Here is a 26,873-nt window from a genome sequence, read left to right as displayed (position 1 = left end):
ATGCGGATTTATACCACTACTGAAATGTCAGCCCTCTCCACCTTTTTATTTTCCTCTTGGGAGCCTATATTTTATACTGTAGTAAGGAGGAGTGAAATTCTTATAAACATACCAAATCTTCTTTTCTGTTGGAGTCCATGACTACTCTTCCTTCTTGGGTTGAGAGTACCGTGGTTCTGGTACTAGAAGGGGTACTTACAACAGCATATGTTTATTTATAACATAGGGAGCAGAGTGTTATTTTTAGATAAAATTCACCTAAAATTTATGACTTTAACAGCTGTTTGGTGCCTTATTGTCGTATTTTAGTAGGTGCAATTAAATAAATGCAGACAGCTATCAGGGACTCGATTTATTTTTTGCTAAATGGCAAACTTATGCCTGGCAATATCAACATGGAGGAAGATTTAGTCTCTGCACCAAGGAGTTTATAACTTACTTCATTAACTGAGATTGCATCTAACATTGTAAAGACTTGGACTCTCCAGTACTTTAACATTTGCCATTTACATCTGTTACCCATGATCTTTTACTTGCATTCTCTTGACCCTTCAGTAAAATCTGTATTGCACTCCTGTCCTTTATTGTATAGCATTCTGTAATGTAAAGATGATGTTCTCAGTGCTGAAAATAGAGCACAACAATGATCCTGCCCTAAATACTAAATGGAGACTAGCTTTGATTGTAAAGACAGAAAATCATTTTGAAATCTGCATTTTAAGAGCTTTATGTACACAGCATGTTCAGGCGAGATGTGGACTGGTTAAGTCATGTGGTATAGCAAAATATCATTGTCTTGAACTCAGATTTTCCAGCTGTCTCTGCTGCCCACATGGTTGATTTGTGGGTGATCCCAATTGGTGGAAATCAAGTTCTAGAAGAGTGCTATGAAAACTCTCCAGTAATATCTTTTTTTTAAAAAAAAAAAAAAAAAAGGTGGGAGAGTTTTATGACCAGATACCTGAGTTTAAGCAGTTTTTTCTATTTTCTCCTGTTGTGGTAATTTTCTAGTCTGGCGCTCAGCCAATAGTTTATTCCTGAAACATTGACCTCAGTGCTTTGGCTTCAGTACCTTTCACATGTTCACCTGGGTCAGCTGGTTCCCAGTCGCCAGCATACAAACCTATGCTAGTAGTTGAGACTTGTGCCAAGTATATATGCCCCTTCCTCCACATCGTATCTCCTTCTCTTGTTCTTGTTTTAACTTAGACTGTAAATTCTTCAGATTGGAGACTCCCGTTTTCATTTTCCATACTTTATGCTGGTGTAGTACAGTATATCTAAGTTCCCTATAAGCTGTGTGGCCACGCAGCAGCCTATTTAGTGCTGCGTAGGCACTTGGGACCCGCCCATCTGTGACCTGCTGCAGCTGGGGGAGGGTCAGCCCGAACCCCTCCCCTACCCCGAACCCAACCCCAGCCTGGACCTGCTGTGGCTGGGGCACCCCTCCCCTGGCCTAGACCTGCCGCGGCCGGGAGTGGGGCACCTATCCCATGGCCCCAGCCCTGGAGCTGCCGCATCAGGGAGAGAGCTGGGGGAAGCCCCACCGCAGAGCCTGCACCCCCAGCCAGAGCCCTCACCCCGCCCCCACCCCCATACTCCAATCCTGTGCCCCAGCCCTGAGCCCCTCATCCCTCCCCACCCCAACCCTCTGCCCCAGCCCTGAGCCCCCTCCCACACTCCGAACCCCCCCACCCATGTGACCCATGTGTCACACATCACTTCCATATTGATGCACATAACATAATTCATTCTGCACATGGGTGGGAAAAATTAGAGGGAACACTGCAGTATATACATAGGTGCACCCACTTGATTGCTGAACCTGTGTTGGTTTTGAAGCAGCTCAAGCTCCAATTGTGGGATCCTGAGGAGCCTAAACCATTGCAAAATGTCCATAATAAATGGGAGGTGGTGGGTGCTGTCGAGGTCTTATTCTGGTAAAGTGGTGGTGGTGGTGGTGTCTGAAAAAGTTGGAAACTGCTGTTTTAAGCTACCAGTCATCAATTTTAGGGAACTTTCTTCTTACATTGGTGTCTCCCCGAACCCTATGTCCTGCAGGAAGCGTTTGCTTGCCTCTGACAACAAGCAGAGCCTCTCCTGGCTCTTTTCTTTCTCCTGGCTCTGAAATTCTAACAGCCATTTGAAGAGCTTGGTAGTCAATGAAGCAGTTTGAACAATGATTTGAAAGTGGTTTTGTGTGAATAAGAAATACATGGCAAATGAATGATTCATGGCAATCCAGACAAAACCTCTCCTCTAATGATAGTGTTAGGCTGGGTTTGGCAGCAGACCACCAAATCAACTGTATTGTTTTAGATCAAAACACGGAGATCTGTCATTTGTAGAGATGAGAAATTTACATATCTGGTTTGCTCTGTGCAGTCCTTTATTTCACTAAACAGATCTCTTTCGGCCTCTGGAGAACTCAGTGAATGAAACTTGCACTTGAGGTCTCAATAATGTGTCATTCGTTTGATAGGTAATTGGGTTAAATCCGAATGGCTCTGTGGCCATGGGACAGTCACCATGCTAATATCCTACTGCAGTTACCACTGTTTTCCCACACAGAGAGCGTCTTTTTGACTTTGCACAGCTACTTTGCACAGCTAATTTGAAATATTTCAAATGAATGACAATTTTTTGACTTCCCTCCCCCACGTTTAAAATGTTTCCTCCATTTCTGGATGATGGAAACATTATGATTTTGCTTAAATGTGAAGACTGATGCATTCATTTAAATGTGGTACTTGTGTGGAATTAAGGTGGTGGGGAAATGGAATCTTTTCCAAGTGCCAAAGTTGTAAGGAGGTCTCAGACACCTCAGGCATCCGGCAGCTTCTGGTGACATTGGATTATGGGCGCCTGCTCCCAAGTTTGAGGTTTGTGGTGTCCTAGGCAGCTAGGAAAGCATGGAGATGGGAGGTTGACGAAGGGAGGGAGGTACACAGATGGCTGGGTCTTCCCAGGAAAGGCACAACAACCAGTAGCAAGTTTGCATAAATAAAGAGGCAAATTTCTTTTGTAGGTTTTAGTAACTGATTCTACAGACGTTTTACACTGTGGCCTAATGGAGCCTGAATAGATGACTAGTTCTGAGGAAAGGTGTGCATACTTCTAGGTCAATGACAGATGGCTGTTGTAACTGTCTATTAGAGATTCTACTCAGTTTACTGTACGGTGATTATTCAGGAAGTTTAAAACCAAGACTGTTGCTTGATCAGAGTGACAATGGCAGTTCAGGAATTATGAAGTTCAATACCAAACAAGGCAAGGCTTTGAGCCAGTAAATGTTTCAGTGAATACTCTCACAGTGGGGGTCTTGTGATAACATCAGGGCTACAGAGATTTGTCTTCAGTGTTGTTCAGTGTCAGAGCTTATTCTGAAAGACTTCTAATTCATTACAGTCCTGTTGATACTGGCTGGGGAAAAGTTAACCCTTCTAGTGAGCAGTGGCTTTTTAAAACATTGTTCTTGCTTGAAAATGGCTCACAAGTTTTGACAATTAGTGCACCCAAGCAATGTGAATTCCTTCTTGTAGTGATGCTGTGAGAGGAAAAATATTAAAAGAAAATATTTAAAAATCAGTTTCACTGTCACTAAAATGCCTCCTTAATTATGGATGACATTACTACAGGGCAGAGTTAAGGTTGTTTGGTTGTCTTAACTGTTTCTGTAAGATTTCTTACATCTTACAGTAACATGTTCGGATTTCTTTTAAGTATAACCTTAACTTTGAATTTCCTGGGTTTATAATGCCTGGTTCTAGGAGAATTACAGCAGCTTTGTCATATTTTTTACCTTTAAATTATTGATAATACTCTTTGCCTTAATGTATAATCAAAAACTATATACTGTTTAAAATCTCTGGTTTCATTCCAAGCAATGAAACTTGTTTTTAGTGTATTTAATGTAGCCAAAACCTGCTGCAGTTCTTCTCAGACGGATTAAAAATAATGTCAACCTCCATGTATAGGAAGTGAAATGTTCTATGAACCATCTCAAAGAGTGCTAGTACAATTTCTCTATGTGGAAGTGAAGAGGGAATTAAACAAGCTGTTAGCTTCCTCAGACATTTCTTAACATGAGAGCCTTTATCCAGCACCATCCTTTTCAAATGGATGAAAACATAGAAAGATTAATGTAAATTCCAAGGAGATATGTACACAAAGCTCAAAAAGATGTCATCTTACCGTCACTGACACATCATGAAAAAATGTTATTAAATCCATTTAGAGGCAGTTCTGCAGATTATAGTGTTGCAGCAGCAACTTGGAGTTGAGGTAGCACTTTCATTCTAAACCTCCATTTACAGGCATTTGGGGGTTCGTTTTTTTTTTGTTTTTTTTTTTTTTTTGAAAAATTGTCTGGTCAGGCTGATATTTCCCATGTTCGTTCTCTAACACATGGATTTTTTCAAGTGCGTGTAGAATGTTTGTTGAAATTCCCCCCTGTTTTCAGATCATTCAAAATGTTCATTAAAATTTCAGCTTTGCTAAGAGCATACATAGTCCTCTGTAAGGAAAAGTGCCTATAACATCCTCGAAGAATTGTCCTTTATAAATCAAATTGTGGATTAGAGTAATGGATATTCTCTTTGTAGCTTTTTATAAGTAAGTGTGTGTGTATAAATCTTCTGTCTCCAGGGTTTTTTCAACCCTATATACCTTGGATGATACAAAGAGCACATAACTTGGAATTGTGCATATGGGTATCTACATTTTGTTTTAAATTCAGGAGAACCTATTTAAGGGTCTCCTCTGTATATACCCATGTCTCAGTTAAACAAGAATCCCATGTAAACAGTTTGTTTATACAGTACTGAATTTTACCACTCATTTCATTTGGCTGAAGCCTGATTACAATTAATGTACATTTTATTAGTGCATAAAACAGAGTCACTTTTAATTTAAAATACAAAATTAGTAAAATGAACATAGCCAGTGCATTTGTGGCCCTTTCCTGATTGTCATTATAAGACATGCAGAGAATTAAGCCGGAAGCATTTTGTGACTTTTAACTGCCGTGTTCACACTTGTAATTGTAATTGACAGTGTTTTAAGCTGAAAATCACCACGACAACATGGATTGAGCAATTAGTCGTCCTGTTAAGTGACAAAACGCTTATTCTGTTTAATGAGAGAAAAATCAGCTATTTGAGGATTGGTGTATTAAAATTGGCTTTCTTGGTTATCCATGCCTTGTTAGGAAAATAGGAATTGCCAAACTGGATCAGACCCATGATCCATCTAGTCTGGTGTCCTGTCTGACAGTGCTTACCACCGCATGTTCAGAAGATAGTGCAAGAATTCACACAGAGGGCAGATAGTGAGTGATCTGCACCGCATTAAGGTCCCTCCCTAATTGTCAAATTGGTTTAATCTCTGAAGCATGAGATTTTATATCCCTTCCAATACTTCTTATTACCATTAACTATGGATATTCTTGTTATACAAGTTTCAGAGTAACAGCCGTGTTAGTCTGTATTCGCAAAAAGAAAAGGAGTACTTGTGGCACCTTAGAGACTAACCAATTTATTTGAGCATAAGTGTTCAATTCACCTTTGGATTTTGCTAATTCTTGGCCTCAGTGATGCCCTTTGGCAATGAGTTCCACAGCCTAATCATGCATTATTTTTAATATTAATTATGCAACTTTTGTTTGTTTTCATCAAAAAGGTGAGCAGTGATTGGGCAACTAATATAGTGAACGTCTGTGTAAGTGACATGAGATCTGAGGCTAAAATAGGGAAAGAACGAGTTAAGAATTATTTAGGGCTTGCCTACACTAGAAAATTATGTCGCTCAGGGGTTTGAAAAATCCACAACCCTGGGTGACCTAGTAAAGCTGACCTAAATCCCCTGGTAGACAATGGCAGTTCAATGGACAAATTCTTCTGTCGACCTAGCTATCCTCTCTTATGGATATGGATTATCTCTGCTGATGGAAGAACTACCTGGCATAGGTAGTGTCTACACTGAGGTTACGTCTACACTACCGCCTATGTTGGCAAAACTTATGTTGCTCTGGGCATAAATATTCCACCCTCCTGAAGTTACACAGATGTAAGCACTGGTGTGCCGAATGTTATGTTGATGGCAGAAAGAAAAGGAGTACCTGTGGCACCTTAGAGACTAACCAATTTATTTGAGCATAAGCTTTCATGAGCTACAGCTCACTTCATCGGATGCAAGGATGCATCCGATGCAGTGAGCTGTAGCTCACGAAAGCTTATGCTCAAATAAATTGGTTTGTCTCTAAGGTGCCACAAGTACTCCTTTTCTTTTTGCAAATACAGACTAACACAGCTGTTACTCTGAAACCTGTCGTTGATGGCAGAGCTTCTCCTGCCAACATAGCTGATGCTGCTTACAGGGATGGTTTTTTATGCCGACAGGAGAGCTCTCTCCCATCCGCATAGTGTCTTCACTGCAGCACTGTAAGTCTAGACATGCCCTAAGTGTTACAGTGGTGCAGCTGTGCTGCTGAAGCGTTGTAAGTGAAGACAAGCCCTTAGACAAATTAGATGTCTTCAGGTTGGCACCTTACAATACTTAAGGAACTGGCTGAAGAGATCTCTGAGGCATTAGTGATTATCTTTTGAGAACTCATAGAGGACAGGAGAGATCGCGGAGGACTGGAAAAGGGCAAATATAATACTTACCTATAAAAAAGGGGAATAAGGACAACCCACAGAATTATAGGCCAATCAACTTAATTTTGGTACTTGGAAAGAAATAGAAGTACATAATCAAGCAATCAATTTGTAAGCACCTAGAAGATAGTAAGGAGATAAGTAACAATCAACATGGATTTGTCAAGAACAAATCAAGTCAGACTAACCCAGTGGTCCCCAAACTGGGACGTGCTTCCGTACAGAGGAACGTCCGGAGGGGTACAGCGGGGCCTGGGCCAGCCCCCATGAGGGGGCATCACCCAACTCTACTTTGGCCCTGGCCCCAGTTGTGGCTGTGGCCTGGCTCTTGCTTTTCCCCTCCCGTCCGTCCTCAGCTCCGCTTGGGGGTCGGGGCGGGGGGTGACTGGGGGAGGAGGCGCGGACACATTCTATTACTGGTAAGGGAGGCATGAGAGGAAAAGTTTGAGGACCACTGAACTAACCTAACATCCTCCTTTGACAGGGTAACAAGCCTTGTGAATGGGGGGAAGTAGCAGCACCTAGAGGCTACAATTGAGATTGGAACCCCATAATATATATTCGTACTTTGCCAGGCACAGTGGGATCCAGCCTGGTACTGGTCTTTAGGTGTACTCACAATGTAAATAACAATTGTGGCAGGTGTTGTACATATACATAGTAAGAGATGATCCACCATTAGTAATCTTTATCCTTCCTTAATGTGTACAAAGGAAAAGGTAGTTTTGGGTATTGGCAAGTTAAAAAATTTGATGCCTCTGTATCTTGTATTGTGCCAAAGATGACCAGGATGTTCAGACAGTCTTTCATGCTGCCAGCATTGGCAATTTTTTAAGAAGCCATTTTCTGAAATTTTCCTGTAATTACCAAAATCTTATAAACATAAAATGGCTGTCAGGTTTTGGAATAATAGAACTGAATTTGGAATCATAGAGCTGTGGCCTGATAAGGTAATAGAAACCAAAAGACCAAACTGTGTGTGCACTAAGACAGGCAGATAACTTTATACATCTGTCTTCAAATTTCAGGATTACGTAATCCGGTTGGGTCTCTTAAAACAGGACCAAATTCATCCTTTGGTAACTCCATTTATTTTAGTGGAGTTACAGTAGGAATGAATTTAGTCTGTAGTCTCTGTTCACAGCAATGTCTTTTCTATGGGTGTACGGAATTCTGGGATGAATAACAGAAGAAATGGTAGGAGGGCTCACAGTTGTGTTGTCACTAGCCAGATTACACGTTTTTGATATGATGACCATGTCTTGGTAACATTGTACTGCCTATGATTGCTCAGTCTGTGCTAGAATTCAGCAGAAATTTATTAACAGAATCCTAAAGTACTACTTCACACTCTTCCAATTCAGACCTGTTTGAGATTGCTACTCAGAGAGAATACAGTAACTTTCATGCCATAGTCTCAATTTCTTTGCAATGTTTAATCTAATTTTTAGTGGTCACCATTGTTTAGAGATCAAAGTGTATTAGAAGGAGGCCATTTTTTAGTTTAGAGAAAATTGGTGTTGTGGTAAAGCCACTTGATTGGGACTTGGCAGACCTGTGTTCAGTATGAGGGCTTGGCTACACTTGCACGTTATACCGCAATAAAGCCGCCCAGAGCGCTGTACCTCACTCCTCGTCCATACTGGCAAGGCACATAGAGTGCTCTGACTGCCTGGCTAGAGCGCTGCTGGTACTCCACCTCCCCAAGAGGGATAACATTTGCTGCTGCATATTGGATGAGACGCTGCAGCGTCAGTGTGAATGAGGAGTTACATTAACAGAGCTTTGAATGACCTCCGGAAACGTCCCATAATCCCCTTAAATCAGGTGGCCTCTCTTCTCATTGTTGTGAAATGGGCAGGAATGCGGAAGTGACCTTTCAAAGCTGTTTCAGACAGCAGGCTGCTTATCTGGTCCAAGAAAAAACAAGTGTGGGGCTGGGGGAGAGGTCTGAATTTACAAGACAGCACGCTCACACACTCTCAGCACCCCAAAAACCCACTCTTTCTCTCCCCCCCACATATACACACAACACACTGCACCCCACCTTCTCCCCATTTGAAAAGCATGTTGCAGCCACTTGAACGCTGGGATAGCTGCCCATAATGCACCGCTCCCAATGCAGCTGCAAGTGCCGCAAATATGGCCATACCACTGCGCTGTCAACTGTCAGTGTCTACAGATTGCAGCGCTTTCCCTACTGCGCTGTACGAAAGCTGGTTTAACCCAAAGTGCTCTATGTCTGCAAGTGTAGCCATACCCTGAAACTGTACCAGACTTCCTGTGTGATCTGAAGAAAATCATTTAACCTCTCTGGGGTCAGTTCCCAATTTGTAAAATGAGGATAATAGCTCCTTTGTTTGTAAGCTCTTGGGGGCAGGGACTTCCTCGTACTTTGTCTGTACAGCACTCATCACAACAAGCCCTTGGTCTCAGCTGGGGCCTCTAAGGTGATACCATAATACAAATAAATAAAATTTAGGATAGTTCCACTCTGGCAGTTTGCCTTTTAATAGATCATGTATAAGTGATTGAATTAGCAAGACTTGTATAAACTGTTGTTGCATTTTTCTAATGGTGGTGAAAAAAGGGGTATTAAAATACATAGTTCCTTTCAGTATTCTGCATTTTAATGAGCTTATTCATGTTGGTGCCTCTTTTGAGTGATCTTGATAGTTCTAGATTTGTCAGTAGGTCTTTCCTCCATCTTCCAAATATCAGCAAAAGCCTTTTTTATTCAGAGATGCTCATCCTTTTTCCAACCTTTGAGTACTTCATGCTAACTCTACCTCTTTCTTTACAAGACAATGTTCTACAGTAGTGGCGAAACAAAACTGTCTTACAATAGTAGTATTGCAGCATTAAGAGTATTTTTATACAGTATGTTCCAAAAATGCATTAGTAATATGGATAAATCAATAGATTTGCTATTGGCCATTCTAGATAAGCCAGGTATGTTTAACTAGTGATGATGCATGGCTAACGGATTTCCAGTGGACACTGTGTCCTACTACAGTAGCCCTTTTTGATAAGTGTGCCTGGCGTTCAAAGGCCAGAGAGAGAGAGCTTGGTTAGGAAAAGCCAAGCATGAGAGCTCTCTCAAAAACACTGAAATATAATTTGAGATAACACATGGAATTAAGGTGAGTTGAAAAATGTCAGTCGCGTTGACATAACATGTAGCTCTTTTTCTGTGGTTTTAAGGTATGGTTTAAATGATACTTTGAGATGTGCTCAGGTGTAATTAAGAAAAGATCAAATTAGCCTTAATATAATACTAGGAAAAATTCCTAATAGTGAGATCTATTAATTTGTGGAATATTCTCCCACGAGAAATGATCGATGTCCCATCGCTTGTGGAAACCTCACTTTAGACAGGAGCAATCCTGCTTTGGTCTCAGAGCATTGCACTGTATGCAACTATGAAGTCCTTGATGTGGTAAGCCGCTTTCTATGGAGACCCAGTATTTGGAATAGATCAGAGGGTCCCAAACTGTGGTCTGCAGACCACCAGTGGTCCACAAGCTCCATTCAGGTGGTCCGCAGATAGTTCCCTCTTGGGTGTATGCCTGGGCGGCCACACACGAGAGAATGAAGGGCCACCCACCTAATTAGTGGAGCAGCGCAGGCGTGGCTCCACTAATTAGGTGCCTGGCCCCTGGAGGAGACGCACATGTAAGGTGAGGTGGTGGCCTTGGGGGGGAATATGGGGTAGGTGGGAGGGGGCAGTGGGGTGAGAAGAGAGGGTGGGGGGAGTTTGGAACGTGCAGAGCTGCAGTGGCCAGAGAAAGAGGCAAAGTTCCCCAGTTCCAGGGCTGCGGCTGCCGGGGAGAGACGGCCCTCTTTCCCAGCCCCAGCTCTGTGGCTGCTGCGGCGGGGGGGGAGGGTACATCCGTTGCATTAGAAAGGTAAGACTACTGATATTCAAATATGAGTTGTATGCTTTTATTTGTAGAACAAAAAAATGTTGTTTTTTTTATATAGCGCTTTTATCCAAAGCACTTTACAATAGTTAGCTAATGGTACAAACAACATTTGGAAAGATCATGAAGTGGTCCGTTGAGACCCTCAGCAATTTTCATGTGGTCTGTGAAAAAAAAAGTTTGAGAACCACTGGAATAGATAATTCTTTTGAGTAGATAGATGCAGCTGTGTATTCCACTTAGGCGTGTGTGGAGAATTTTGCCCAGCAGGGGCAGCGTTCCCGCCTCATGGCCATAGCCCTAGTACCCGTTTAGTGTTAGAGTTAGTTAAGTTTTTAAACATTGTTATGTGGAGGGCCAGTTCCTAACAACAGTACGCACGTGCGGTGCTTACTGTGCTTGGGCAAGGCTGACAGTACTGGCGTTTCACTGTCTGGAGTCGACGCCTCTCTGAAGAGAGGGAAGAGCCATTCCCCATTGAATGCACTGAGGAAAAGGTCACATAAGACCAGTCAAGACTGTGATAAGCCAGTGTCTATGGAGACCAGTATTTGGAATACATAATACTACAGTAGAACCTCAAAGATACGAACACCAGAGTTAGACTGGGCAACCAGACATCATGTGAAACCGGGAGTAACCAATCAGGCAGAAGCAGAAGTTTTTGTTTTGTTTTGTTTTTAAAGCAAGTACTGTACTATGCCTGTATTGCATCTTAAAGATAGGCACATCTGGGCTGCCCGTGCCCACCCCACCCCCAGCCCCACTCGCAGAGCAGCCACTTACAGCAAGACACTGGGGCTGAGCCAGCAGAGCAGGAGCAGCACTGGGGTCTGTGCAGCTTTCACCCCTCCAGCCCCCAACTGGGAAGAGGACGCACTGTTCTCCCCCCCACCCTGGCCAGGAGGGCAGGGCTGGGGCAAGGATATTTTGCGCCCTAGGCGAATCTTCCACCTTGCACACACACCCCCGCCTCTTCCCCCCCGCCCCCCCACAAGCTCTGAAAACTAGTAAACTTACCCATTCTGACAGGCTGTTTATAATGCTAATGGTTGTTGTAATGTTTCTTTTTTACCTTTAAGGCGTTTCAGTTGTTTGCCATTGCCTCTGATGGTGTCCCATTCAAAGTCTTACTATTGTGCAAAGCTAAACAATTGAGCCTTGCATTGCATCGCCAGTCAGGTTAGGCAGGGTGACAAATCCCCCTTGCCCCAAAGGGCCATTATCCCCTGGTGACTAATTTCTACTCCAAGTCTGTAAAGCAGACTTCTAAGGTAAATACATTATTCCTTCACTATTACCCGTGCACACATCTCACAAAGATTCTCACTCTTAACAAGTTACCAGCCTTGTGTAGATCCCTTCCACGTTCCTCTTTGTGAGTAAGTGCCCTGTAAGACATGTGTGGGGTGCAGTGAGTTTGTCAGGCCTGTGGTGTTTGTGAAGATCAGGGGGCTCTTTGCCAAGGGGTACTGGTGTCACAGTGAGCTTGGGGTGGCTGACAGTATGGGGCAGGGCACTGAGGCTGGTGGGGCAGGTAACACTCACTGGGCTGGGGGACAGGCGGTGCCAGGATGGGGCAGGGGCAGGTACCTGTCAGTCTCCAGCACTTGGGCTGCGCCAGGGCCAGCAACCACTTCACCTTGAAGTCTCCCCTGCTCTGATACTTGTTAATGAAATGTTGTTAATGTGTTAAACTTTGGTTCATTAGTGCCGCTGCTTGTGTCTGAATGAGAACATTGCAGAGATCAACCTCCTTGAGTCAGGAAGGGTCTTGCAGCATACACTTGCATCTCTCGTGGTTTGTTGTGGAAACAGAATAGCAGTCAGCCCTCTCTTTCAGAGGGTGAATATAGAGTGTTGTAGAGAAAGGGCGAAGAGTACTGATGAGGAAATAAAATCTTTATGGGCATTCTAACAAGTTCACACGTTAGGATTCAGTGTCTTTCACATACTTGGCAGACTGTTTACTCCCAGCTGCTTTTACACTTCATCACTCAGGGCTTGTCTTCACTTGAAACACAACAGTGGCACAGCTACATTACTATAGCACTTCAGTGTAGACCACCAGTGTAGACAACCACGCACCCCCCTGCTGGAGCCCAGAGGCGCCCCCACCCCCCCAGCACGGTCGCCTGCCCCAGGCTAGTGCGCCAGGAGGCCGGGCAGCATGGCCCCAGCCTTTCCAATACTTGAGCACCGGGAGGCCAAGTGGCGACCACACAGGAGGAGCTGCAGAGGAGTTCTGGTGGTGAACCATGGGCAGGGCCATGCCTGGCTATTTTGGGAGGCACAGCCTCCCCTAGCCTATGATACCCGCCGCCTGTGCTACCTGTATGCCAACGGGAGGGGTTCTTCTGTTGGCATAGATAATCCACTTCCCTTGCAGGTGGTAGCTAGTCAACAGAAGAATTCTTCTGTTGACCTACCGCTGTCTACCCAACGACTGGCTTAACGATCTTGCTGATTTTTCACACCCCAGAGCAATGTAGCTGGGTCAGCCTAATTGTTTAGTGTAGACTAGGCCTTATTCTCTTTTATTACTTTGATATCTGTATCTGTTGATTTAAATACTTTAATTCTTGAATCAACAGACCCATAACAAATGGTGTTGAAATAGTAGAGATGATATAGTCCAAGAAAAATGTTCTATACCAGGAAAAAGTGCAGAGCAGAAATACTCAGGACGACAGCATGCAGATCTGGTTTATCTAGGGCATGCTTATGGCTTATCTATACTTGGAAGCTTACCAAAATAGCTATTCTGGAATGTTTATTCCAGAATAGCTATTTCAGTAAATTTTGTAAGTGTAGACAAGTTCGGTGCTATAGAAATGGATGCTGTGATAGAAAGAGATTTGGTAATGTCAGTATTTTAAAAATGTCTGAAGATGTACATTTCCATACTAACTGCGGAGATCACTGAAACTGTTTCTGGTTTGGATCAGGACGTGTTCAGAAACTCCCCAGCATATATTATCTGTAATGGGAGGCACAGAAAGAACCAACCAGATGTCGAATCCATATGATGCCACAGACATGGTGTGATGTTTGCACCTCTCCTCTTCCAAACCTAGCGATTTATGACACAGCTGGCTGTGTACACAATGCCTTTTCTAATTTATAGAGTGACAGCATCTGGTTGCCTGGCTGGCAGTCATCAAGATTGTCATAACAGACTGGGTAGATATCGCAAGTCCATGTTTCAGTGAAAGAAGGCAGCGTACTGCCAGAAGTTGACACGCTTACGCTTTAGAGAGATCTTTGCTGCCAAAGAGAAATACCCAGTAAAAATGCAGGGTTAGAGTCTCCTGAGCTGTCTGTCTGACACCTTTCTCTAGCACTAAGTCCACTCAGAATTTAGAGGAGAAATATGGATTGTGTGCAGAATTTCTGCCTGTGTAAAGGGCGAGGGGTGAATATCCTTTAAATAAGGACGCTGGCAAACTTATTTGATGCAGCCAGTTCTAAAGCACCGATTAATGTAAATAAAAATGACAAAAGGTAATGGATGGTGAGGAGAATAAATCTGGCCTGCTCCGGATGACTCTTTGGAGGATGATTTAATACCAGAGCAGAATATTTTTCTTGTCAGCTCCTGATATTCTATATTTAAAACCACTTTGTTAATAAAAGTTGATTGGGATAGGTCATGTAAACTTAAAAAATATAACGTAGGACGCATTCTTGTTTTGTGTGTTGTGGCTTATATATAGAATGTATATAAATATGGGCAGATAGTTATAACGGTTTAAAAAAGAAACAGCAGATTTTCACGGAAAATACTGGAGTTAAAATTGAGAAAGTATGAGTAGCTTACAGGAAAAATATAAGTATTCCCTTTGTTCTTCTCTTAGGCGTCCAATTCAGACCAGGTGTAACTCCATTGATTCTCATGACCTGTTACCCAAGGACTGAATTTAGCCCTGTATTTCTAAAACTCTGGTCTTTTCTAGAGTTTCATCTGTACTGTATTGAGTTTATTCCTTGTTCTGTTTGTCTTGTGGGTGAGACCCATTTTTCTTTCTGAATATTGTATTTTCATAGAATATCAGGGTTGTAAGGGACCTCAGGAGGTCATCTAGTCCAACCCCCTGCTCAAAGCAGGACCAATCCCCAACTAAATCATCCCAGCCAGGGCTTTGTCAAGCCTGACCTTAAAAACCTCTAAGGAAGGAAATTCGACCACCTCCCTAGGTAACCCATTCCAGTGCTTCACCACCCTCCTAGTGAAAAAGTTTTTCCTAATATCCAACCTAAACCTCCCCCACTGCAACTTGAGACCATTACTCCTCGTTCCGTCATCTGCTACCACTGAGAACAGTCTAGATCCATCCTCTTTGGAATCCCCTTTCAGATAGTTGAAAGCAGCTATCAAATCCCCCCTCATTCTTCTCTTCCGCAGACTAAACAATCCCAGTTCCCTCAGCCTCTCCTCATAAATCATGTGTTCCAGTCCCCTAATCATTTTTGTTGCCCTCTGTTGGATGCTTTCCAGTTTTTCCTCATCCTTGTAGTGTGGGGCCCAAAACTGGACACAGTACTCCAGATGAGGCCTCACCAACGTCGAATAGAGGGGAACGATCACGTCCCTCGATCTGCTCGCTAATCCCCTACTTATACATCCCAAAATGCCATTGGCCTTCTTGGCAACAAGGGCACACTGTTGACTTATATCCAGCTTCTGTCCACTGTAACCCCTAGGTCCTTTTCTGCAGAACTGCTGCCTAGCCATTCGGTCCCTAGTCTGTAGCGGTGCATGGGATTCTTCTGTCGTAATGGCAAAGAGGCTGACTGTGCGTTCATTTGGTGACCCCTAGTTCTTGTGTTATGGAAGGAGTAAACAACACTTCCTTATTTATTTTCTCCACACCTGTCATGGTTTTATAGACCTCAATCATATCCCCCTTAGTCATTTATTTTCCAGGCTGAAAAGTCCCAGTCTTATTGATCTCTCCTGTCCCTATTAACCTCTCCTTCAGACAACGGATAGTTACTTCAGGAGACTTAGTCAACACACAATCTAGACAATTTCAGCAAATGAGTTTCAGGTGGTCCAACATGTTCTGAACCCTGTACCAATTTTATTTTATGGTTTTGTAATCGCAGTTCCTGTTTAATTAAAAAAAAAAAAAAAAAAAAAAAAGCTTCCTGGTTGTTGTGTAATGGAACCATACAAACATGGGAAACAGTGGAAAACACTGTTCAAATTGCTATCAAATACATTAAGTTTATTTAAAATCATAGAGAAATATGTTTTTAGAAATGAGATGAATGCTTGTGTGAAATTTGTATGAATGCTATTAGTTTGTAGTAATAGGAGGCTTAAAATATGGAAGTTTTATTTTTTTTAAAGCAGATTATAAAAATATTTTTAAAACTAAAAGGAAATATTGCTTTCACACTTTATATCCTTGAGATTTTGAATGTGAGTTTATAATTTAAAGAGCTCTGTGTAAACCCAAAACTTCTCTCTCAGCAACTGAAGTTGGTCCAATAAAAGATATTACCTCACCCACCTTGTCTCTCTAATATGCTGGGATTGACATGGCTAGGACAACACTGCTTATGAAAAAAACCAGCTGGTTGCTAATGCACAGAACTAGATATCTGCAAATAGCTAGATCTTAATTCAGGTGACTTGCATTTTCAGTATAAGTCTTTTAATGTTTTGTAAAACCAAAATTTCAGAAAAGAAACTAAATGTAGAATATGGTGGTGAAGTTACAGGTTTGGATCTAACCGCAAAAACAGGGAAATCCCTTGAGACACAAGCTTTAGTGCTTATGGTGATTACAACTTGCCTGGCAGGAAAGAATGAGGAGTGTGTGATTCCTCAAGTGATTGCCTGTATGGATTCCACTCTTGGTTTGCTGGAGCCTAAGACTGGATTGTTTTGGCCAGTAGTGTCTGTGCCAGTGCCCTTGATGACCTCATGCCCCACCACCCGAGGACATAAACTGTGGAGAAAGTCCTTGTTTCCTTTTTACCGTTCTTGAAAGAATCCCTGCGGTGTCTGCCTGCTTCTCTGCACTCTGTGCTGGTGTTAGTTATTGGTATTGTTAATTAGTTAGTCTTAGTCTCTCTGCCCTTTGGCACAAAAAATCTTTAGTTAGTTTACAGTCTAAACTCCCTGCCCCTCCCATGACCCCCACCATAGGGGCTCTAGCAATGCAAAAGTGAAATCCCTAGAGTTCAAACCCTGGACCTCATATGAAGCTGCAGTTATGCTTAATGTCAAGCGCTGCAGGTGCCTTTTTGTTCAGAAATATGACCTCTCCTAAGCAACGTTCTGTATGTCACTGCTTTTCTAAGTGGACTCAAAGCTAGAGGTTCATCTAAAATTTTTCCTTATGAAGCGCTCTTTGCTCTATCACAGGAACAAGAGGAATTTAAAGTGACTACTGAGGGACAGATAATAGCCCACATTTCCCTACATATGGCACTGGATGCATTGGACACAGCGGCGTGTATTATGGCCATATCTGTGGAAGAACATCCTCCTAGCTCCAGTCCTCTCGGATTCCCAGGGAAGTCCAAACCACAGCTGAGGACCTTCCCATTAAGGCTAATGAACTTAATTCCAAAATGGATCAGGTTCTCCATTTGCTGAAGGTACTTCAAGAAAACTTTGCATTCTTTGGGACTGTGCAATCCAGCCCCAAGAAGAAAGCAACTAAGACCACAGTGTTCCTTCTGCCCATTGCTATCATCAGCCTCAGAAGACTTTGGAGCCACTGAGAGAGGAGCAGACTTTCTTCCAACAGTAACTCTTCTGCCTCTTCACAGTCTGCATCTTCTGCCAGGCAGCCAAAACTGGCAGGTTTGATGCTAGTGTCAAAGCCTGACAGAACCTCTTGAGGATCTCTTCCTTTCCACCCCTCTTTGGCTTTTTATTTTTGGGAAGCCTGGCCTCGGATCACTTCAGACCAGTGCGTCTTGGAAATTGTCAACAAGGAGTATTCTATCCACTTCCAGTCCCTTCCTACCCTCCTTCCCTGTCCCCTTTCAGGGATCTCATGAGATACTGTTGAAAGAAATAGACTTCTGTCTACAACTTGGGTCTCTAGAGAAGGAGGTGCTGTTAGAGTGCAGGAGCAGCAGGGTTTTTTTTACCCATTATTTTCTCATCCCAAAGAAGAAAGGGAGTTGTTGGCATCCCATTCTGGACTTTCAACATCTTGGCAAATTCGTTTCAAGTTCAGGATGGTGACTTTGGTCTCCGTAATTCTTTTGGTAGACCCTCAAAACTGGTTCACGGCTCTTGACCTTCAGCATGCCGATTTTCATACGTCCATTCATCAACTCACAGGAAATGCTTCAGATTCTTGATTGGAACATCTCACTGCTGGTACAGGATCCTGCCCACTTTGGTCTTTCCACAGCATTGAGGATATTTCACCAAGTGTTTGGCGGTTATGGCAGCTTGTCTAAGGAAGCGTCGAACCAGGTCTGTCCATGTCTCAACTTCTGGCTGATCTGAGGATGGTCACGCTAGCAGTTGACCAACTTGATTCACATGACTGTAAGGCTCTTCAGTGCACTGGGTCTCAAAGTCAACATTGAAAAATACATTTATTTCAACTGAAAACATAGAGTTTTATAGGAACTGAGTTAGATTCCATGTCAGTACAAGTTTACCTTCTATAAGAGAGATTCCAAAGTATAACGAACCTCATCAACCAACTTCAGTCTCTCACAGAAATCATAAGAGCATACCTTAGACTTCTGGATGAAAGGCCTCAAGCACCTGTGTGAAGCAGTTTGCAAGGCTTCACCTACATTCCTTACAAACAGGTTTCAGAGTAACAGCCGTGTTTGTCAGTATTCGCAAAAAGAAAAGGAGTACTTGTGGCACCTTAGAGACTAACCAATTTATTTGAGCATAAGCTTTCGTGAGCTACAGCTCACTTCATCGGATGCATGCTGTGGAAAGTGTAGAAGATCTTTTTATATACACACAAAGCATGAAAAAATACCTCCTCCCACCCCACTCTCCTGCTGGTAATAAGGTTATAAGTGGGGTGGGAGGAGGTATTTTTTCATGCTTTGTGTGTATATAAAAAGATCTTCTACACTTTCCACAGCATGCATCCGATGAAGTGAGCTGTAGCTCACGAAAGCTTATGCTCAAATAAATTGGTTAGTCTCTAAGGTGCCACAAGTACTCCATTCCTTACAAAGGTGGTTAAAATCAGCATATCTATCCAGAAGGCACCACACACCTCATGGATATATGATGGTCACAGTCCTGCAAGAAGTCTCTCCTTGCTAAACTGGTGAAAATGCCCTCTTCAGGTGTGCAAGGGAGTACCCTTCTCTGCAGTTCTTCCAACCAAGACACTGGTGACAGATGCCTCCACTGAGGAATAGGGGTCCCAACCTGAGCTCCTTCAAATGCGGGGGATGTGATCCTTCAGGAAGCTAGTCTGCACATAAATGTTCTGGAACTCAGAGCCATTCATTTGGTATGCAAAGCATTTCTACCTTTCCTCCAGGGATCCCCATGCAACACCACAGCTGTACATTATGTCTACAGGCAGGGAGTAGCCAGATCACCAGCTCTCTGTCAGGAGACCATTCAGCTCTGTACTTGGTGTATTTATCATGCTGAAGGCCCTGCGTCTTCCAGGTTTTCAGACTTACTAACAGGTTATGTCAGCAGACAATTCCCAGACAACTGTAAGCGGTTGCATAAGGATCCAGTGTTGCAAACCATCTTGGTTGGTTGGGCCTTCTCCATCCTTCGGGTGAGGGATGTGAGGATGTCTAGAGCACAGGTTTGTCCCAACAGACTCTGTTGACTAAAACATCTGATCGTGTGCGAGTGGGGTGCACAAACACCAAGAGTTGACAATGCATGTTGAAGAACTGTAGTTACTGTGAGGTTAGTAATAGTTCTTTTATCTTTATAGTGTGTTTACTGCTTTTTGGTGAATTTGAAACCCAGAAATTGTCAACCGCTGAAGTTGCTCTAGCCATCTGTTTCTAATTGCTCACAGGCCCTAGTTGGGTTTTCTGACCAGTCCAGTGTCATCGTAGCTCATTCTTTTTAGTTCTGAAAATCACTCACCAAGTGCATTTTGTGTTTTGTTCTCATTTATGTTGTTTCGTGCTGCTATATTTTTTCAGAACTAATTTAACTTGAATTTTCTTTGATTTTTCTCTCCAAGGCTGGATTAAGGACTCTAGAGACCCTAAATGTCATGAACCTTGCCCTGATGCTATCCTACATATGTAGTATGTTTTTCTCCCTTAAATTGTATTATGTATATAATTATCCTCTGTTTTTGTGCTCCTTTTCCTGACTCTACAAACACATCTGTACTAGTGCTTCTTGCGTGGTGGTACTCAGAACACTGACTTCGCTATAATTTTTCTAGTCGCTAACTAATATGCCTAATGCCTTGTTTTTTCTTTGAGTGATGATCTGGAGAAGAAGAGGTTCTGTCACAGGGGTACATTTCAGATATATAGTAAAGGCCTATAGTGAAGCCTTCCCAGATTGAGAAACCAGATTTATTTCTAGTTACCTGGATTATTAAAGTTTTCTTTCATATTTAACGTGTCCTGCTAAAAAACCTAGATTGTCATGGAATATTATCACCATGGATGTCACAAAATTTATGGAGGTCTCCAGTGAGTCATTTGATTCTTGGTAGCTAGTGTATTGTATGTGAATCTTATTTTCTGGTTGTAGAAATGTCAGCTGGAAGAATTAAGTGCTTTAGAGGAGCAAGGTATATTTGCATATTTATCCAAAATTCTTTTGTGAAACAGATTAAGGTTCTACCTTAATTAACTTTTCCCACTGCTTGATTCTAAGATTTGGCTCATGTAATAAAAGATCTTTTATCGAGAATGGACAAATCTCTTTGGAAAGCCCAACCAGCTTTTTTCTTTGGAATTCATTAGCTGGTTGGGCTTCTGGTTAAGGACTACGTTGAAAATAACGGCTGTCTTTCTTTTCTTGTTCTTGCTGGTGGGAATGCCACTTACGCAATGTTAAAGTCCTTTCTACTGGAAGGCTCTCAGCAGCCAGTCTGTGGTAGGTGTAACCACACAAGATATCCCATTGTAGCCACATTGGGCTCATTATATATCTTTGTCGTCAGATGTTACTGATGAGAATCTGACAGCAAGAGTGAGAAACCCAGCTGTTCCTACTTCATAGTATTTCAGGATGTTGGTCATTTTGTATTCTCACCTTACTTCCATTATCCATGCACTTTCTTACAGCTATTGACAATAACTAATGGGGAGCAAGCATATAAGTGAGGTTATACATGAATTGTGCTGTTGAAAACACTACAGCACAGATCTTTTAATCTTGTCACTCACTGCCCTGACTAGATTTTAACCTGTGAAAGTCGTGTTGCCACTTACATGAATTACCAGAGGTCACCAGTTGGTGCTGCTGGAGCATACCTTCGGCATTGTTAGGAGCAATAAGGTGGGTGACCCAGAGATCGTCTGATTGCTGAGAAGAAGGCAAGCGCAGAAGGCAGGTAGCATTAGAAACCTTTGATGAATTTGGCCCCTGTAATGATCATGTTGGTTATAGTACTGTTGTTCTACCCTTTCTGGTGATCTCCCTTAAAAAAGCTTTACCTTTTTATCATAGAAACCCCATGCTGGATTTATATCTCCATTATTCAGATACCCATTCATTCTGTGTGTTTCATTTAAAAATGAATGGCTTGATCCTCTCCTCATGCAGTGGGTACATACATATCTTGGGAAATCTATTGCCTTTGTATGTAGGCAGGTTCTTTTGATTCTTCACAGAATTCATGTCCATATGTCTGAGAATAAATCTTACTGCTTTTTTGCATATTTAGATTCCAGTAATTCTGTCAAATGCAAGCCCTGTCTTACACTGCTGTAGTGTAGCTGCTCAGGGGATTTGCATGTATATGTCGGTCCACTGGTGCAAAAATCCCTCACACAGACTAGTCCTCGGTGGTGGTGTTCCCCAAGATTATGCATTCCTGAAGGTTGCATGCGAGTCTCACCCTACAGAGATCTGCACGTGCCCATTTCCAGTACGTCTGGTCAAGAGTGCCCTCTGTACAGTACACACCATACCTAAGAGTCTTGCAATCGTGACATGGAGAAGAGTTAGAGAAATTTTGTAGCCTGAGACCATGTTTTCCCTTACTGCACAAGACTGAAATACTAAAGTAGCATGGGTAGTAAGCAGAAATTCAGTGAATGATGGTGCTCCCATCTACGGTTCTTCTGTAGTTATTTCTCTGTAGTTTGTTTAACTCCATATTGAATAAACTGTGGATTTCCTTAGTATTGTCTCTCCAGTTCAGCCCTATCTACACATATGTTTGCAAGATTGGGGACCCTAGTGGGAAGGAAAGGAATAGTTTGGAGTTTTAACGCTACAGTAGGGCACAAGAAAAATCTGGGTTTTAGTCTCGGCTGTGCCACAGACGTTCTCTGTGACATCGGGCAGGTCATTTAATCTCTCTCTACCTTAGTTCCTTATCTGTAAAATAATGATCCTCCCCATCTCTGAGGTATTGTTAGAATAAATTGTGAAGTTTACTTGGGTATTTCACTGATGAGCAACATTATTATTATTATTATTTGTATTATCGTAGCATCTATGAACTCCAGTTATGGACCAGGATTCCATTGTGCTAGGCACTGTACAAACACAAAACAAAAAAGATGGTCCCTGTCACAGGGAGAAACATATAAATAAACTATTGTAGGCAGACTGCTAGAATTGTCACTGATTTAAGCATTGCGTTGACTAGCCCTGCTCTGGCAGATGTTACTTAACATAATGCTTAAAACACTGCTTGCAGCCAGTGGCCCTTCTGTGCTAGGGCTCCCAACATTGCCAAAACTGATGGAGTTGCACCCATGTTACCAATGATGTAGACAGGGCTTTGTTTTTTAAAGTCAAGTTACTCCTTGCAGCTTCTTCCTAGGTTTTGTTTCTGCTTATATGAAATTAGTGGTTGATATTAATCTGTTCAGTTCAGGTCAAATGATGTTTAGCCTGTCTTGATGCTACAGCTTTGTAATGTCTGTGTGGCTGGTGTAAAACAGGATTTCATAAAATAAACATGGAAGTGGATTGCAGGAAATATTAAGTTAGTTATTAAATACTGATGAGACACGGTGGATGAGGTCATATCTTTTATTTGACCAACTTCTTTTGGTGAGAGAGAAGCTTTTGAGCTTACCCAGAGCTTTTCTTCAGGTCTGGGAGACGTACTCAGTGCCATATCGAAGTACAGGTGGAACAGATTGTTTAGCATAAGCCGTAAATCCAGTGTCTCTCTTGAGTCCATGGTTTTTCGTATCTAGCAAAGTTATGAATTTAAGCTCCCAGGCTCATCTTTTGCTGGTGTCATGCAGGTTTCCATTGAGGACTGTGATGTCAGATATAGAGTGATCGCTTTGTCAAAAGTGTTCACCCCAAATGATAGTGTTTTTATCTTCTATTAATTTTTTTGTGAGAGTTCATCAAGAGCATAATGGCAGTGGAAGTATGGCTACAGATTTTACATGTGCTGTTTTGGCAGGATCTGGTGCTGCTTTGAGTTAGTGGTCCTGGTCTGTGGGGCATTTGCTTCCGATGACGAGCTTGGAGAGCATGGGGGGTTGTTTGAAGACCAGAAGAGTCCTCATCCTCTCAGTCCTTATCCTCAAAGAAAACCCACATAATACCTTCAAAAGATGGTCCTGTGAGCTTAAATTCATAACTTGGCTAGATACTAAAAATCATGGACTGAATAGAGACAAAAAGAACAGGAGGACTTGTGGCACTTCACAGACTAACATTTATTTGAGCATAAGCTTTCGTGGGCTACAGCTCACTTCATCGGATGCATAGAATGGGACATGTAGAAAGAAGATTATATCAAATAAATTGGTTAGTCTGTAAGGTGCCACATGTACTCCTGTTCTTATATATAATGTACACACACAGAGAATATGAAAAGGTGGAGTAAGAGGCTAATTAATTAAGATGAGCTATTATCAGCACGAGAAAAAAACTTTTGTAGTGATAATGAAGATGGCCCATTTAGACAGTTGACAAGAAGGAGTGAGGATACTTAACATTGGGAAATAGATTCAATTTGTGTAATGACCCAGCCACTCCCAGTCTCTATTCAAACCCAAGTTAATGGTATCTAGTTTGCATATTAATTCAAGTTCAGCAGTTTCTCATTGGAGTCTGTTTTTTAAGCTTTTCTGTTGCAAAATTGTAGCCCACGTAAGCTTATGCTCAAATAAATTTGTTAGTCTCTAAGGTGCCACAAGTACTCCTGTTCTTTTTGCAGATACAGACTAACACGGCTGTTACTCTGAAACCTGAATAGACACACTGGATTTATTGCTTATTACAACAATCTATAACTTAAACTGCCCCCCCAACACACACACACACACCCCCACACCCACACACCCACACCCCCCCCCCCCACACACACACCATTTTTCCCCCTTCTATGGCTGGGAGTTAATGTTCATGGGCCACTTCACCTTGAATGGTGACTTGAAATATGTTAACTACTTATGCTAGACTGTCTGTACCATCTTATATTTAGCTATGACAGTGAGACTGACTCTATACTAGAAGCATCAGCGGAGCTGCAGTGCTGTAGAGCGTCTGGTGAAAACGCTCTATGCCAACGGGAGAGAGCTCTTGCATCGGCATAATAAATCCACCTCCGCAAGAGGTGGTAGTTTTATGTCAGCATGATAGTGCTGTCCATACTGGTGCTTAGGTCGGTGTGACTTATTCACACACCTGAATGACATAAATTATTCTGAAGTAAGTGGGAGTGTAGTGTAGACCTGGCATGAGTGTATTTCCCAGATCTGAAGAAAAGCTCCGTGTAAGCTCGAAAGCTTCTCTCTCTCCAACAGAAGTTGGTCCAATAAATGATATTATCTCACCCGCCTTCTCTCTCTCATTTCCTAGGACCAACACAGCTACACCACTGCCTACATTAAATATTGGTGTTGCTCAGTCATGAAGGGGGATATTTGAATTTACAAGTTATGTTTGTTTCAAATTATATATGTTGTCAACATTATGCCTCTCATTTTAAGCTACTGGTAATTAATTTGCCATTTCCTCTTATTAGCGGCTATGGTGGACGATCATTAAGAGAAGGAATTACTCATCTTTCTTTGTGCTGAGTGGTAATGTTATGTCAGAAAAAATTAATTGGGGAACAATTGTGGAGCCATCTGCAGTCTTCGCAGTCCCGTAGTGTCTATTCCCTTTCCATCTACATGTCTGAGCAACAAGTTTTGGGGTGGGAGGGGAGAAAGAAAGAAATTGCCAGAATGTCTGTGGCTCTGATGTTCCTTTTGTTTCGTGCATTCATTGCTTAGTATTGCTGTAAGGTTTGACAGTACTAGTGTTACTTAAGGCAAGAATGATGCTGGCTTTATGTGAGTTTGGTGTGACAGAAATGATTGAGGTCAGATTTGCTAACAGGAGCTAGGGCACATGTAGACTTTTAATGACCATACTAGGCTTTTAAACAGCTCGTCATATTTTCACTGCTTTCTTTTTCCAGTTTGCACATACCTGCTTTGATTTCTCTGTGGCTCTCCAACTTTATATGACAATGGAACTAGGACTGGGGTCCCTGACTAGACTGCCTCTTTCTTGGGAACATGGTGCTGTAGACGTGATGGTTCACCATGGGCTGGGGGTTGTAACAAAACACGAGAAGCAGAGCACAATAATCTTTGGGGAAAGTGCATCTCCTGGGGAACACTTAATGTGAACAATATTTTATAGCACAGCAAAGCCCAGAAACAAATCTTAAGAACTACATTACTGTCAATTTTAAGTCCTCTTTGGACAGTTTGGGTATGTCCATCATTAGTGAGTCAAACAGAGGCTACGTCTACAGTACTGCGGGATCGACACTCCAGTGATCAATGCACCGGGGTCGATTTAGTGGGTCTCGTGAAGACCTGCTAAATCGATGGCGGAGCACTCTCCAGTCAACCCCTGTACTCCACCAGGAATGAGAGGAGTAAGGTAAGTCAACGGGAGAGTGTCTCCCGTCAACCCAGCATGGTGTAGACCCCACAGTAAGTCTACCTAAGCTACATCGACTTCAGCTGGAGTTGCGTAACTTAGGTCGACTTACTGCGGTAGTGTAGACATAGCCTGAGACAAGTGTAAGCAAGGACCGGAAAAGCAGAGCTTCCGATTAAAGGCAGAGAGATGGGGCTCTGTCTTTTCTTGCTGTATGTGTACATTAAACAGGTACTTGCCTTAATAAGCCCCGTTGTCTAATGGCAAGCTTGTTTTGAATTTGAGCCGCATGGAGACGCATGGTGGCAGCTGCTCCTGTTTTTCTTTCCAAGTGCACAGACACTGATTCTTTTGTGTCTAGCCCTGAATTTTATGGTCTTCTGGGCTGGTCTATTAACCCAGTTTTCTTTTCTGATGAGGTGAGTTGCTTTCTGTGAAATGAGACCCTGATACAGTCCACTTCTTTAGCAATTAAAAGCTTTTAAACTGTCCAATTGATGCCCTGTATATTGAATAAATCCTTTGCACTTCAGATTCAAATACTATTAATGTACTGTGTATCATAAGACAGGTTCTCTGCTTTTATCTCACTGAACCTGGGCTTCTCAGAAAGTATCAATTAAAATGATGGCTAAATTGAGACATTTGTTTTCCCTGCTCATAGATTCACTGCAAGAGTTGCATATCCTTCTAGTTGCATTGCAAGTGATCACCCTCGCCCTCTTGTGTCCAATTGCTTCTGTATATGCTGAGGTTACTGCAACAGAACTGAATGAGCTCTGTGTATATAGGCATTTGTCCTTGGGATGGTAGTAAGGAAGGGAGCAATGAAGGGTAGCTTCTTCCTTTAGCCAGATTCCAAATACCTATGAACATATTGCTCGTTCTAAGGAATAAAAGTCGTGCACCACTTTCCAGTTCTTGTGACATGGGAGTCACTGAATCATTCATTCCCCTCCTTGTAGACAGAGAATTCTGTTCCATCCAGATAACACTTCCACAAAGTTGCACCCTTCTGATTCCAGTCCTTGCACTGACTTTTTGTTTCCTTGTTGTTTCACTAGGATTGAATACTGAAGGCATCTATCGTGTGAGCGGAAACAAATCTGAGATGGAGAGTCTGCAGAGACAGTTTGATCAAGGTAATGTCTGTTCCTATTGCTGTAATTGGGCAAAGGAGTTTTGGCTGTGGCAGTAGCATAGGAAATATATTTTTTTAATTTACTTAGCATCATCTAGTCTCGTCCAGATCAAAAT

General features: G+C 42.4%; 1 protein-coding gene across 2 annotated transcripts in view; it reads left to right on the top strand.

Moving 5' to 3' along the window:
* The window catches only part of ARHGAP35 (Rho GTPase activating protein 35), a 109,992-nt gene that overhangs the window by 67,935 nt on the left and 15,184 nt on the right, over nucleotides 1-26,873 (top strand). For both annotated transcript variants that reach the window (XM_077840071.1, XM_077840072.1), the window contains one exon: nucleotides 26,681-26,758. In XM_077840071.1, the coding sequence (XP_077696197.1) occupies nucleotides 26,681-26,758 (78 nt within the window). The remainder of the gene's footprint in view (nucleotides 1-26,680; nucleotides 26,759-26,873) is intronic.

This window comes from Eretmochelys imbricata, chromosome 23, assembly GCF_965152235.1.
Source record: "Eretmochelys imbricata isolate rEreImb1 chromosome 23, rEreImb1.hap1, whole genome shotgun sequence".
Taxonomy (NCBI): Eukaryota; Metazoa; Chordata; order Testudines; family Cheloniidae; genus Eretmochelys; species Eretmochelys imbricata.
Note: the sequence above shows the minus strand (reverse complement) of the source record. Positions and strands in the feature narration are given on the sequence as shown.